The sequence below is a fragment of the Silene latifolia genome, chromosome X (genome assembly GCF_048544455.1).
Source record: "Silene latifolia isolate original U9 population chromosome X, ASM4854445v1, whole genome shotgun sequence".
NCBI lineage: Eukaryota > Viridiplantae > Streptophyta > Magnoliopsida > Caryophyllales > Caryophyllaceae > Silene > Silene latifolia.
The window spans coordinates 338,628,569-338,645,144 of record NC_133537.1 but is presented as its reverse complement, the minus strand read 5'-3'; the positions used below and the strand labels follow the sequence as shown (position 1 = coordinate 338,645,144).

The 16,576-nt window shown below is 33.1% G+C and overlaps 2 protein-coding genes across 2 annotated transcripts; both read left to right on the top strand.

The window, feature by feature from the left end:
* Nucleotides 1–537, top strand: LOC141621013 (uncharacterized). The gene has a single exon (XM_074437740.1). It carries the CDS (start codon nt 1–3, stop codon nt 535–537), a length of 537 nt encoding a protein of 178 aa, XP_074293841.1.
* Nucleotides 538–4,341: 3,804 nt separating this feature from the next.
* On the top strand, nt 4,342–14,000 carry LOC141622616 (indole-3-acetate O-methyltransferase 1-like). The gene is made up of 4 exons (XM_074438636.1): nt 4,342–4,522; nt 4,997–5,422; nt 7,930–8,205; nt 13,383–14,000. The coding sequence occupies exons 1-4, from the start codon at nt 4,409–4,411 to the stop codon at nt 13,734–13,736; spliced, it is 1,170 nt and encodes a 389-aa protein (XP_074294737.1). The 5' UTR covers nt 4,342–4,408; the 3' UTR covers nt 13,737–14,000.
* Nucleotides 14,001–16,576: the final 2,576 nt, after the last annotated feature.

Sequence of the window (16,576 nt, the reverse complement as noted above, 5' to 3'; positions counted from 1 at the left end):
ATGGGGAATCGGGCGGTGTGTACACAGAGGAGGGATAAGACAGTGTGGACACCTCCGGGAAGTGGGCAATGGAAACTTAATGTCGATGCCGCTGTTATGGGAGAGGCGGGGTGTGGAATGGGCATTGTGATACGGAACCATACCGGGGGCGTTGAACGGATGGGTGTCCAACAGGTTCGAGAGAGATGGGATCCGGACATTGCGGAAGCCATGGCTGCTGGCTTTGGTTTAAGAACGGCGTTGCAGATGGGCCTCGATAATATGGTGCTTGAATCTGATTGCTTGGCGCTGATAATTATGCTAAAGTCGAAATCTTTCCCGACAAATTATTTTGGGAGAATGGGGAAAGTAGTTTCTGATTTAGCTAGTAATTTCTCTTGTATTCGTTTTAATTTTACTCGTCGTGAAGGTAATTATGTCGCTCACGAGTTAGCCCATCTCTTGCCGATTGATTATTCTACTCGGTATTGGGTGGGAACGTATCCGGAGCGCATCGAACCTTTTGTAGAGCTTGATGCTCTTGCTTTACCAAGTTAATGAATTTCAAGTCTTTTCCTTCAAAAAAAAAAAATTTACACACAATTTGATGGCACTTAATGTATTATACAACTTATTCAATGTAATTGAGCGGCGTTACAAAGTTAAGGAGCTCTATTAACAAAACTATCGAGCTATGGTACAAAGTTATTGAGCTTAATAGAACAATTATTAAGCTCAACAACTTCATAAAATAGCTCAATTGTGAGAACTCAATAACTTTGAGGTGAGATTGGATTCAAGCCCAATCTCTCTCTAGTCTTCTCTCCCTTCTCTCTACACAAAAACAAACCCTAAACCTAGACCTTGATCCGCCGCCTCCCCATTCCACACACTACCTCCCTTATCCTCCCCTGACCTTTCGCCGGAGATGGGCTCTTCACTGGGCTTATCTCCGGTGAAATCGACTCTTCCCATTCTTCTTCCTCCAAAGGCTCTCTTTCAATCGCGCTTTCTGATGAACGACTGTGTTGATTGACCGTTTGGTTGTAATGATCGGGCTTGTTGATCCACATGGCCTCCATTTCTTCCGATTCTCTGCCTTGTCTGCGCCGGTCTTGCATGCTTCCTTGGTCAGGGGGTGTTTCCCCTTCCCCTCGCCCCTTTCCCCACCCTCTGGTAAGGCCCTTTGTCCATGGTTTTCTACTGTCTTGGTGATCGATTGTACTGTTGTTGGTGTCGGGCAAGCTTTTGTTGTGTTTTGTCTTTAAGCTTGCTTTTCGGGTCTGTTTTGGGACCGATTGGTGATCCCCCCATTTCCCCCACCAATCGGTCCGTTGTCTGGTGAGACCCTTGTGTCAGTTGCAGTTTGGGACCGATTGGTGATCCCCCCATTTCCCCCACCTATCGGTTCTCTGCCTGTCTGTTGCAGTTTGTCACTCGTCCGGTGTTAGGTTGATGTTTTCGGGTGTCGGATCAGTTTCTTTGTTGGACTTTGTTGGTCTTGTTGCATGCCAGGCTGTGGTCTCGGGAGGCTGCCTTTGAGAATTGTGGTTTCGTCTAGGCTTTCTTGTGGTCCCTTTGTCTGATCGACCAGTTTCGGTGGTCTTGTTGTGGTCATTGGGTCCGTCTAACCTTTTGTCTTGAGTCTGCGGTTGAAGTTTCTGTATGGGTATGTGAAGTAGTCACGGTTGGGTTGTGTAGGGGCCTGGTAGCTGTGTTGGTTTGGTCGGATGCGGTGGTCACTTTTGCAAACTTATGGTGTTTAAAATTTCTCTAAGTTGTTTTATGTTAGTCCAACTAGTTTTAATGGTGTCAATAAGTTTACTTGTGTCAATAAGGAAGTTCGTTGTTTTACATCCGGGGGTGTGTGTTGTGCCCATCTTCCTCTGTCCTGTTGCTATGTTGGTTTTGGTTTGGGGGCTGATTATGTGGCTCTTTCTTTTGCTCCCTTTCTTTTTTCTCTCTTTTCTTGGCTACGAGTTTCTTATCCGTAGTGAGTGCTGTTATTCAAAGTGTAGGAGATTTATCTCCTCTGGAGGTAGGCTTTTATGGTCTACATTCCGCCTTTCCTTTCTACGTCCTTGTGGTGTAAGTACACTTTGTTCATTCTCGATGGGTCAAGGGTTTCGTTGGTTGGTTAAGATGAGGAAGGTTTGGTTCGATCGTTTGGCCATCTATGTTCGTCGCTCCAAGATTGCTCAGGATGTTGAAGTTGCTTCCCGAATTCAGTCATCTGTTCGCTATCAACACATTTATGTTACCCGATGTAGTTTCCTTGTTGTTCCAGTTTATAGTATTAGTAAAATAAGTACATTTGACCAAATGAGTCAAATGCCATCTGTATACAACTCGTTTTTACCGCTGCAAAAAAAAAAAAAAAAAAAAAAAAAAAAAAAAAAACTTTGAGGTGGTTGTACAATGCTATTATACAACAGTATTTGTGATTTGATGGTAGAAATAATAGTGATAGTTGGGTCCCACCATGATTATATGAATTCGCCCCCAAATTCAAGGGTTCAATAGAAAAGCTTGAAAAAACTGAGTCAATTTTTGAAATAATGGTCAAAAATAAAATATTTGTCGTTTTGGGTCGGTTTTGAAAATATTTGTCAAAATGGTGTCCACGTAGGCTCGGGATTTCTAGACCTGAAACACGCCACTACTAATGGCGTGTTTTGTGAAGGAAACACGCCATTAGTAGTGGCGTGTCTTTACAACAATTATTTTCCTCAACTGACTGAACTTAAAAAAAAAAAAAAAAAAAAATTACATAAGACACGCCATTAGGGGTGGCGTGTTTCCCCTCCGAAACCCGCCATTCCCAATGGCGTGTTTGTTTTAGTTCATTTTTTAATGAAGTTTCTTTCCGTACTCATTATAAACATGCCATTGGTAGTGGCGTGTTTTAGGTCCAAAAATTCCGAGCCTACGTGGACACCATTTTGACAAATATTTTCAAAACCGACCCAAAACGACAAATATTTTATTTTTGACCATTATTTCAAAAATGGATTCGAAAAAACTTAACTTTTATATTTCAAAATTTGAATAAAAAAAAAGGTATGAAAATTAGAAGAAAATAAAATAATATAAACTGGTAAATATTAAAAAAATAAAAAATAATTTTAAAATAGATTTTTTAAAAAATAAGTAAAAGAAATTAAAAAAGATAAACAAGGTAAATAAAAACGATTTTTTTTATAATTATACACACAAGTAAACAAAATATAAAGAGAAATTAAAAACGAGATAGTAATGAAAAAACCAAAAATAAGGAATCAAAGTTAAAATAAATGATATAAATAAAAACAAAATGGTATATTACTCATTAATAGAAAAAAAAAATACTTCCTCCTATTCTTAATACCCCTCCCCTTTTATGGAGGACACGGGAATTAAGGGAGGGGAGTATTATATGATAAAGTATTGTAGTGGGGTAGGAGATTGGAGAGAGTAAAGGTATTGTATGATTAAAATAAGTATTGTTGTGGAGTAATGTGATTAAAATAAGTATTGTTGTGGGATAAGGTGATTAAAATAAGATAAAGTATGAGTATTGTGGGGTATTGTTGTGGGGTGGGGTGATTAAAATAAGTATAAAAGTTTGCCAAATGAGGAAATAGAGATAGTATTGTGAATAGACGAAAAAGGAAATAGGAGAGAGTATCATAAAAGGAAATAAGAAAATAAAAAAATGAACAAAAAAGAAATTACATGTGTAACATGCATATTATAATTTGCTATTATATATGCTTTTGTTATAAAATGAAATACATTTGAGATTTTCAAATAAATAAAATTCCGATGTGCGACTTGAAAAATATAAAGAATCAAAATGTGAGAAAAAATAGTAGCATACAAAATAAAATATTAGAAACAATTTATCTCTTCCACAAATAGAAAATACACGTAAAAGAATAAATCAAAACGGAAATGAACAAATAGAACGAACTATCGAAAGGATTTAAATTGTAAAAATGAAATTACAAACATTGTTCTCAATGGGTTTAAAAAAGCTAATAAATAAAATAAAATGGAAACATGTCGAGATAATGTCAATATGTTAAGATATCGACATATCAAAATTTGGGAATACGGTATAAAGAAATGTATCGTAGAGAATAACGTTATGTTAGAAAATCACCATATTATTCTCTACCATATATTAGTATTCCCAGATTAACATATGTACATATATCTCAACAAAACAAAATAAAAAAGGAAAATGAAAAGAAATAGTAAGAAATGATTTGGCCTAGTCCTCCAAATAGATGAGGCAGGAGAATGATTCTATTCCCCTCTTCTGCACTATATATAGATCACACACTCCTATTTAGCTTCTCCTCATTACTTACTTAAATATTCACCTTTTAATATACAAAATTATACATTATCTTTTATCAATCAATTCACAATAATATTTCATAAAATGTCTACACACAAGGGAGAAAATGTTGTTGTCACAAATATGAAGCTTGAAAAGATGTTGTGCATGAAAGGTGGCAACGGCCAAGCTAGCTATGCCAATAACTCTCAAGCCCAGGTATTCACTTAACAAACCAAAATCTCCATCAGTTTAAATTAATATAATATATTCTGTTAGTTGTTGTTATTAGAAATTTCAAAATTTGAACGTTTTCTTTTCCACTTAGATTTAATTTAGATTCCACAAAAATTAACACTAACATATATATGGCATGATTGAATTGTGATCGGAGTAGGAACTAATAATACTATAAAATTAATTCGATTTTTCAAAAAAATCAAATAAGAAATTCAAAACTCGTCCTAGTTCTTGGGAGAATCCTCCTCGACTACACAAATCGTTAAGACGTGTCAAATTAGTGTAAAACTACATTACATTTTAATAAACAACTTTTTAAATATACTTTTTGTTAATATAAATAGATAAATTTATACTCGTACATACTAATTAATTTAGTGTCAAACGATTGTTCTGAATTAACATATGTACTTATAGTTTGCATACATGGGTGGTGTAAAATTGTAAATGTAGGCAAGGCATGCAAAATCAATGTTACATTTGCTAAAGGAAGCCCTAGACGAGGTGCACATAGGATCAGCAGACACACCCTTTGTAGTGGTGGACCTAGGGTGCTCAAGTGGGTCCAACACCATATACATGGTGGATGTGATCATCAACCACGTGGCAAAGCGGTACGAGGCATCGGGAAGTGTGGTGCCGGAGTTCTCAGCCTTCTTTTCGGACTTGCCCTCCAATGACTTCAACACCCTCTTTCAACTCCTTCCTAATTATTACTATGATGGTGAGGGTGGTGGCACAATGGAGGACTGCTTGGCGTCTGATAAGCACCGCTCGTATTTTGCTGCTGGCGTTCCCGGCTCTTTTTACCGGCGCCTTTTTCCGGCCAGGTCTATTGATGTTTTTCACTCTGCCTTTTCCTTGCATTGGCTATCTCAGGTACTCTATTTATACGGCCGAATTAATTTATTTACCAGTGTTTAATTTCTACATTTTTTTATATGAACATGAGGTTACGACGTTACGTCAAAGTATTAATGTCACTAAGTATCACCAAGCCACTACCATATTGACCTAAGTTATTTACCAAAATTAGTTAGTTTTTTTTCCCCTTAACTAGGAGTATCCCCTGCGTGACAGTTGGGGTAATCTCCATCGGGATAAAGATAACTTAATGGGTAGACTCAAATTAGTTAGTATATTGAGAGATGGTCTATTCACTAGGTCACGAATTAAAAGAGTTTTTCCTTATTGTTAGGACTATAATTAGGAGATACTCTTACTACACAAAAACACTTAAAAAGTGTACTCTTGTTTTTATACTTCCTTTATTTTGATATTTTGTTAACCTTTGATTAAAATATCACTCACAAAAAATAAAAATAAAATAAATAAGGTACATAAATAACATGTCCTGCATGACTGCATGTTAACGAGACTTGAATACGAAATTAGACGATAAATATTACGGCGTATATTGGAAAATAAAATAGTGATATCTTACGTCAAATTTCCATAATATTTATATATACCTTCGTTTGCTTAATTATGATTGTTCGAAATATGTCAAGGAAATTTCAAACAATGATAGCTATTGACTGAGACGGATATAATAAGAAATATTCCTTTAAATTAATTTTCTCTAACATGTGTCTAAAGGGTACATGTTAGTTAAACAGAATTACTATTTCTCAAAATATTTGCGTGAAAAGGTGTGAGTATACTTTTGAAAAACATGTAATTCCTTTCAATTTTCACAAAAAAACAAATTTCCCATTTGTTTTTCATGGCCATCTCCCCTACTACTAAGAGAATAAAAATTCTCAAAAGTTTTCCCTCCAAACTTCACCTACTTATATAAGGAAAGAAATAAAATTTTCCCATTAAACTATAATCTTTTTTTTAAAGCATGACTTTTTTATTAAATTCTAAATTATAATTATATAATGTTTTGATCAAAATAAAATAAAAGGAGTATAAAATTATAAAATACAAAATCGTTAATTTTTCTTCGAAAATGACTTAATGCATACTTAAACTGTATAAAACAATAAAATAATATTATTACCTACGTGAAAAAAACTCATTAAGATAATTTAAGCAAAGTTATAAAATAAAATCATTAACTTTATATTAAAAAAAAATTCATGACATACTACGTTTTTTTTTCTCATATTAAAATACAAGTAGGCGAAATATAAAAATTTGAAGGTATAAAATTAGGAATGAATCCTCCTATATACTAAGAGAATAAAATTCTCCAATGTTTTCCTCCAAAAGGTATCAAGCTAAATAAGAAAACAAAAATACTTCTTTCTTTAAATTATTATCATTTCATCAAAATATAACCTTTTAATCAAATAATAGTATTTTCTTTGAAAATCTAAATTATAATATTTTAATTAAAGAAGATAAATTCACTATAATTTTATAAACTGTAAATCTCTAAATTTTTGTTATGTATTATTATATATGAGAGAATGACTTGACACATTTTGTATAAAACAAAATATTAAACTGATATAATTAGCTTCATCACAAAAAAAATAAAAAATCATTAGCATAGTTTGAGAAAATTTATTATTTGTAATCATTAGTTTTATGTTAAAGAAAAAATTATTAAACATATTTTATAACTTTACTAAATTCTCTTGATTAGTTCATACTTCATTTTTTTCTCATATCGAAATACGATGAGGTATATGAAAAATATGAAAAATTAATAATGTATCAATTTAAAATATTTAAATAATAACTAAAAACAAAACATCTATATATCCCGCAAATGTGCGGGATTTACACTATTAAATACCAATAGTATAATTGTTACATTCTCTAATATCCCTATCTAAAAAACCGCGCATTTGCGCGAGATCTATACTAGTTTCTTTAGTATGGAAAACTATTAGCTGTTTTAGGTAATACTCTCTAATCAATAAGCAACATTGTTTTTTTTTTTTTTTTTTTTTTTATTTTTTTTTTTTTTTTTTTTTTTGTTTCACTTAAATAATACATTGTTAGTTTACTAGTTATGGGACTTCTTATTAATTCCGATTTTCTCATTGGTTGGATATACAACAACGTGGTACACTAAGCATGCCTAAAACTAGCACAAATACTATCTTACAACCAGTTGTATATTAGCATTGTACAACCGCCTCAAAGTTGTTGAGTTCTTTACACAAAGTTGTCGAGCTATTTTATAAGTTATTCAGGTAATTTAAAAAGTTATTGAGTTTAATAATTATTCCTCTTAAGCTCAATAACTTTGTATTGTAACTAGACAATTTTGTTAGTAAAGCTCGACAACTTTATAACAAAACTCGACAACATTAAAAAGGTTGTACATAAACTACATATAATCAGTTGTATAATCTACTAATTGTAAAACTAGCTAGGCTTGATTTCGCATATAAACTAAATAGCTTTTGCATGGATGTCCATAGATTCCAAAGAATGTATTGGACAAGAGGTCAAAGGCATACAATAAAGGAAGAGTGTGCATCCATGGAGCAAATGAGAGCACTGCAAATGCTTACAAGAAACAATTTCAAACAGATTTAGCTGCTTTCTTGAAAGCAAGGTCTGTTGAATTAAAGAGAGGTGGTTCCATGTTCCTTGTTTGCTTAGGAAGGACTTCTTTGGACCCCACTGACCAAGGTGGTGCTGGTCTCCTCTTTGGGACTCACTTCCAAGATGCATGGGATGACCTTGTTCAAGAGGTATATTTACTTACCAACATTATTGTTGCTTTAATAACTATGTTAATCAAGAAAACTCAAATTCTTTTTTCACTGTTTTATAATAAGTTCATTGTTAAGTCTTAGTAATGGCTCATTTGCAAAGATTTATCGTATGACATATTATAATAATTATAAGAAATGAGAACGTTACCTGATGATATCGAGTTTAGTACCACCATACTCGGAGTTAGTTATTTTATTAACATATTATTATATTATTAAAATATCTGGTGTTGAACTCAGTACCACCCGGTGACATTGTACCATTTTACACCATAATAACTTCATTTCAATAACTAACTATGCTAATTAAGACATAATTACTCCCTCCGTCCCGGTCATTTGCTGTCCTTTGATTTTGGCACAAAGGCCAAGGAAAGAGGAGAGGGTCAATAGCTAAATGACAAGTGGGACAAATTGTGTGTGAATGATCAAATTACTCATCAAGTTTATTCTTAAAATAGAATGAACAAATTGTGTGTGAATGATCAAATTAATCCATTTCATTCCTTTCTTAGATAGGCAAGTTGGATAGATTTGCATAGGCATGCATGATCCCTACCATTTAAAAAAAAAAAAAAAAAAAGCAAATTTCAAATCATAATTCTATTCTTTTCATGCTTTATTTCATGTTGAATAATTGAAATGATAATAGCTTGGTTAGAAACATTGAATAGTTATGGTTATTGGATACTATATTCAAATAGTTCACTTCGCTAATTAAATCATAGTGTCAACTCTTTAGATTTAATTGATGACATTTCTTTTGTATAAAGGACCATCAATCACAATTCTTGGATGTTATTGGATAACCTTATAATAATATGTCTACATGAATATCCTTTTAATCCATTATTTTGTCTACCTCATAGTTTCATTTAACATCTTGAGGAAGAATGTCCCATAACTAATAAATATACCCTCTCTGTCTCAATGAATAGTTTACACTTGTTTTTATTTTTTGAGAGAAAATAAAGCAAATATAAACTATTAACTGAAACGGAGAGAGTAGTAAAGTTTATAAAGTCTTAACATTATGTTAGTGTATTTTTCTACGACGGTAAAGAATGAAGAAAAAACATTTTGTAAGGTTTGTAGCGGAAAAGTAATGTTACAAGACAGAATGACATAAAGAAAAAGATGTAGTAGTACATTTTATTTTATTGCATTTTTCGTAAGGCTGAGGTGATGTATTCTATTTCTTCCGCCTTTTTGAAATTGCCTTATTTTTAAAACTTTGTGAAAGTTTTTTAGTAGATGGGACAATTTTAAAGAATTGGCACTACTACAAAAAATCCCTAAGAAACCGGTTAAAAATGGCCTAAGAGACCGTACCATAACCGGTCTATATCTCATAGGTGTCTTAGCCTAAGAAACCGGTTATAGGAATGGTTTCTTTGTCACATTTAAGAAACCTGTTATCAAAAGGAACTGATGTCTTTGATTAGTAGGTAAGAAACTAGTCATTAGTGAAAACCGGTCTCTTTGACCTCATCTTTGAAACCAGTTTTTGACCAAAACCGGTCTCTTTGATCTCATCTTTGAAACCGTTTTTTTACCAAAACCAGTCTCTTTGATTATTGTAAAATCAAAAAAAAAATACCAATAAATAAAATCAATAGGTAAAATTTATTTAAAGTTACAATATTTAAAATTGAAATTACAGCATCACCATGGCTTACAAAATCAATTGAGTCGCATATCATAGGAAGCTTATACACTTTACAATATAGACACGTAGTTATGCATTCTATATCTCTGAACTTCAATACAGTATCTGTTCACAAAAATAAAATAAAAAATAAAAAAAAGCAACACCACGAGATCGTCATCAGCTCTACCGCACATGTTCTGAATGTTCTAAGTCCTCGCAATTGCTCGACAACGTGATGAGCCTGCACAAGAACACAAGGATCAACAACATCAATGTAAATGGGCAGTAGAAAAGGATAAATAAATATCAAAATATATAAATTGTTATTAACAATATCAATTTTCTGTTACATTACATTAGACTATGAACTAGGATAAAAATTCGAAGGATGAACACAAGGTCTTTACGAATTATGATCAACAGAATCACGCAAACAGAAGGCTCATTTTTCTTAGTATTTATCAATATAAATGGGCAGTGTAAGAGGAATCTAATTAAAAAATTTACAGTCTTCACAATTTTAAACCTTCATCAATTGGCTATTTATGAGATCTATAATCATATTCAAATATAGAATGAAGAAACTAAATCAGTTCTTCTTCTCAGTACTCTATTATACGGTTATTCAATCAAAGAAAACCACAAAATCAAGGACTCGCCGTATGATTAACAAAGAACAAGCCAACAATAACCTACTACTAACTGGAGGCAAGAGGGGGAATTCCATCTTCTACTACCAACAACCCTTAATTCAACCAAAATAGTGCATAAGCACTTACCCCTTAGAATATTGAATGTGTACAACGACTATTATAAAAGCAAGTATGGTGTAGGTGTACAACTATAACACATTAAAGAAGGTGATGCATACCTGGATGCAGTGAAAAAAACTAAGGACTTTAAGGTGGTGCAACTGTCTTTAACAGAGTGTGTCGTCTACAACCAGACGCAAAAAATTCAACCCGTATCCGGGTCACTACAATGGAGATAATAATAAAAGAGTTACATTAATACTCTACTAATTCAACACAGGAAAAGAATACAGGTTCACCATTGTAACAGGTATATGGTACAATTATTATTGTTTTCAGGAAAATAAAACAATAGCAACATCACATCAAAAAATGATAACGATAATATTTTTCACATAAGTCTGAGACACTGAGCAGGGAAATTAACAACAGTTTGCAAGTATAGTTAATAAGAAATCGTAACACTGACGAAATTCTCAATCTCAAGTGGGAACAATATATAATTAAAATTACACTAGAAATCCCAACTTCAAAACAACCCCAACTATACCTAAAAGTAATAGACTCACCTGTAACTAAAAATAATAGACTCACTTGGCCACTGTTTAGTGTCCAGACATAATCTTTCATTTGCTCAGTAGTGATGCTTTCTCAGCATTCATAATCAACTTATTTGATCCATAACACAAATTAACGTGATTATCATGATCACTGGTAACTACGAGACAAAAACAAAAGAAGGGATGCACAAAACACAAATAAATGGGTAATAAAACACAACCCAAACCCAAAAAATAGTGTCATAAATTGGTTGCTCCAGATATGAGGGGATCCTTAGTAAATAACACCAACATGATTGTGCTTCGGATGAAACGTGAAATAGCTTTCTCTATGACCAAAACTTGTGGCAAGAAAGGACAACAAATCATTTCTCAGACAAAAAAAAAAAAGTTGTGATAGTCACGAATCATTGTGAACATGTTTAAGCTGCAATAGCTAAATCTAAAATTGATGTATCTCCATGATCAATAAAAAAATTTGAATAACACCTTTGACACGTGTATGTTTAAGGGCTAAAAAAATATATATGAGGGTTAGTATTAAACATGATAAAAGACATAAACTTGAAAAGCCTGAAGCCAGAGTAACCTTGATTGCACGAGAAGTTAAAGAAGAAACCATGAGCTCTAAAAGTGCAAACATCACACCAGCTGATCAAACATCCAAAGAGAAAGAGGATGAGGGGAAGAGCAGGTAAGAAAGATCAATTTATTATTGCCAATGTTTTCATAGGCTGGCTTACTAGATCAATAGAAAGATAAACAACCAGGAAGCACATCAACATTAATTATTAGTACCGGGGAGGCATGGAAGGAGGTAATACTTGGTTAGCTAATCCGTTAAGTGCGCCTGCCAAACCATTCAATGTAGCTGCAAAAGAGAGGTAAGGGTCTGAAAGTGCATTGCCCACCTGCATTGTGGTCAGATATAAGGGAATGGCTCTCTATCAAGTGATGAGAAAACCTGACAGCCAAAAAGAAACATGTAGATACAGGAAGTGAGTAATCAAATCGTAAACCAAGACACAATTATCTCATAACCTACAAATATGATCGAAAGAAACAAAATTCATTAACCAACAATGTCAAGATTGACCTCATTTCAAAAGATGGAACTGCAATCAACCAAACACTATCCGACTGATTGATTTCAAAAGATGCGACTGCAATCAAACAAACAAGTACATACTTTATATGATATTTTAATTCCTAAAAATATATGGTTGAACAAATAGAATTCGTATAATGCCCTTACCAACTGATTTTCGCAAATAACAGAACAGCCATAAATAATCCATAAATTGAAATGAGATATACTTAGTATTGTGCATGAACTACCGAAGATTGATAGCAGAAAGTTCTCTCAATAATCGCCTCACATTATTCTTATATAGAGAACCCTAATTTCGTGGAATTGAATTATCGACCATTGATTAGATTTATGATTTTGTTCATGCTTGAGCCTAAAGCAAATGAAGAAGGTCGTCGGTGTCAAAGCTAGAGAAGAAGGTCGTCGGTGGCGAGGCTAGAGAAGAAGGTCGGTCGTAATTGATTAGAGAGGGAGGGGGTTAACTGAGAGAAGAATGGAGATGAAGGTGTGGAGAATGTGGGTTTGATCGAGTGATTTTTTTTTTTTTACTGAGGTAGGTTTTTTTTCACTTTTGAGGTTGAGGAGTGAGAGATGGGACACGTCATTTCTAAGAGGCCGGTTTTAAGGATACGGTATCTTATGAATTAACAAAGAAACCCCATTTCACTTTTAACCGGTTTCTTATATTAAAGAAACCGGTTATATAATTTAACCGGTTTCTTATTTATGGTTCCTTTGGACATATTTGTAGTAGTGTGGAAGGAGACCAACACTACAAGAAAAAGGCCATTTAGCAACCAACCCTAGCAACAATTCATTAGTTAGTTGCTAATTAGCAACTAATTAACAATTGATTGCGAATTAACGACCAGATTGAATTTGGTAGCAAACAGTAATCTATAAACCACAAGATCATGTGACATGCCCATAACATTCACAAGGACAATAAAAATCATTTCCAAAACTATATACTTTTTCCGTTTATCCCAATTCATCCCGGGTTTTTCAAAATGTGTACGAGGAATTTTGAAAATATTGTGAAATGGAACAAAGTAAAATTCATCCCCTGACCAATTTATTGTATTGGATACTGTTTGTAGGGGTTTATCAGCAGTGAAAAACGAGACAGTTTCAACATCCCAGTATATGCACCAAGTTTACAAGACTTCAGAGAAGTAGTGGAGTCCAACGGTTCATTTGCCATTAATAAGCTTGAATTGTTCAGAGGAGGAAGCCCTTTGGTTGTTAGCCAACCAGACAATGAAGCTGAAGTTGGTCAAGCCTTAGCCACCAGCTGTCGCAGCGTTTGTGGTGTGCTCGTAGATGCTCACATAGGGGACCGCCTTAGCAGCGAGCTGTTTACAAGAGTGGAGCATAGAGGCATGAGCCATGCCAAGGAGCTGCTAGAACAGCTTCAGTTCTTTCACATAGTTGCCTCACTCTCTTTATGTTAAATTCCAAAAATCTCCGCTATGTTATTTTCATTTCAGTTAGCCTTGTATAAGACCGTTGTATACACATAACTAAGTCATTAACTCATTTATAAAATAAGGTATATAACATGAAAGTAGTTTGTTATATCTATACAACGGTTTTATATAAGTTTTCATTTTTAAGGCTTTGAACTCTTTAGTTTTGTGCATCTACTATGGCATAGGAGTATTTTGTGGGATTGTGGAGCGCGGCACCAGTTAGCGACTAATTAAAAACTGACATGTTAGTTTTTAATCCAGTTGTTTTTTGTAATTGGTAATTATTCAAGCACCAGATGTGTCCATTTCTATACCTAAACATCCCAAGCATTGTCCTAATTTGATTATTTGAGCGGCATAAAGCCGTTGACCGTAACAAGAGTAAATAAAAGCAAAATAAAATAAGCGTCTCGGACACATTAAGCAACCAGAGACTCGTTTAGGACTATCCAAATGGGAAAAAAAAAACAGCACCAGAGAGGCAGAGACATTGTTGTTCTGCTATTTTTTTTGGATGGTGATAGGGCGCTACCGGGTGGCACCGAATCTCGTCGCCACCATAGTTATAGAAAAAAGAAAAACTAAAATTAAAATGTAGTTTTCGTTTTTGCGCCAAATATTTAAGGGTAGTTATGTAAATTTATATCTGTATAATTAAAATCACTCTTTCTTTATAATATTCTGAATCCATTTTTGAAATAATGGTCAAAAATAAAATATTTGTCGTTTTGGGTCGGCTTTGAAAATATTTATCAAAATGGTGTCCACGTAGGCTCGGGATTTCTGGACCTAAAACAGGCCACTACCAATGGCGTGTTTATAATGAATACGGAAAGAAACTTCATTAAAAAATGGACTAAAACAAACACGTCATTGGGAATGGCGGGTTTCGGAGGGGAAACACGCCACCCCTAATGGCGTGTCTTATGCATTTTTTTTTTTTTTTTTAAAGTTCAGTCAGTTGGGAAAAAAATTGTTGTAAAGACACGCCACTACTAATGGCGTGTTTCCTTCACAAAACACGCCATTAGTAGTGACGTGTTTCGGGTCTAGAAATCCCGAGCCTACGTGGACACCATTTTGACAAATATTTTCAAAAGCGACCCAAAACGACAAATATTTTATTTTTGACCATTATTTCAAAAATGGACTCTAATATTCTACACAAAAAAAAAATATTTTATAATAACCTAATCTATACTAAATTATGATCTTCATCAGTAATTACTTTTTTTTTTCATCATTGTATATATTTTTTTTCTTAATCTACTTTGTTTTTCATCTACAAACCAACGAAAGAGAAAATTCAATACGATCCGTCAATGAAGAATGAACACACTCTAAAGATCGATTGGGTTAGATCTGTTATCAACATGCTTGACAGGCCTAATTACCCACACAACCACAACCTCACTTAACTAATGAATTCAATTCTTCTTCTATACGTCGTAATTAACCTATGCGCACTATATGAACTTGATCACATTCATGGTCCAAATGGGAAAATCATATGGCCTTCTTTTCTGTTTGATGAAGATCTTCAAAAATGCTACAAATATGGCGTTAATAAAGCATTACAATTTTCTTTTCTGTTATAATAATTATAACTACAATTTCCTTAATTACCCTTTTTCTTTTATTGGTTTTAAATTCAAAATTCAAGGGAGGGAAATGAAAATAAACAAGAAATTTACTATTATTCCCCGGGTGGCGCTCAGTTTAAGTACCACCCGGTGGCGCCATCTCATTATTATTATTATTTTTTTTTTTTATGGAAAATGGAATATTGTGTAAACTAAATTTCGACGTGCCTCCCGAAAATATGGGTAATATATATCGGAAGGCAAAGAGAGTTTCTAATCCTCCTTTATTTTTATTTTTTTTACTACTGATAAGAGAATAAAAATTCCCCAGTTTAATAAGGAAATAAAAAGACTTCTTGATTAGTGAATCCATTTTTAAAATAATGCTCAAAAATAAAGTATTTGTCAAAATGATGTCCACGTAAACTCGGGTATTCAAAACCTAAAACACGGAACAAACACGCCATTAACAATTATTTTTAAAATAATGCTCAAAATTAAAGTATTTGTCAAAATGAGAATGCATTATAATCGAAGTAAAATTATACCTTCAATTATTAAAATTTAATAATATCAAATACATTTACAAAACAATAAAATTCTACGTTAGTTATAACTATAAAATATTTATTTTATTAAATTTGAATAACGTGTTCCGTTGGCTGAATTTCATAGGATGTCGTGTCACGTGTTTGTGTCTGTGTTATGTCCGTCTCCACGATCCTTATACGTTAGGGTGCTACCTAGCTCAGCATACTCATATAAAACACTAGGTAATATCCCGCGCTTCGCGCGGCCTGTTTTAATATTTAATTCTTGTAATTGAAGAAAAATAACATGATTCATATATAACCTTTAATATTTTTACTTATAAATAAAAATAAATTAATTTTTCTCAAATTTAATTTTTTTAGGTTTAACTTAAATATTTTAAAATAAAATACATACAAATTTTAATTAAAACTAATAAGTGATAATTAAATTATGCATGATCAATGTTTTATAAATAAATTTGTGATTGATAAAAAATCATATTAATTAAAACAAAATTTATTCGAATAATGCAACAATCAGCAATTAAGTTCTCAAATATATATCATTTCACGATACGTTTGTTCCAAATCGATTAATATTTGTTCAAAATAATGTGAATATAATTTTATGTAATTTTTAATTTTGTATGTATAACGTGTGATATTTATTTATCAAACATATAGGTCCAAACTCAACTTATTCGAA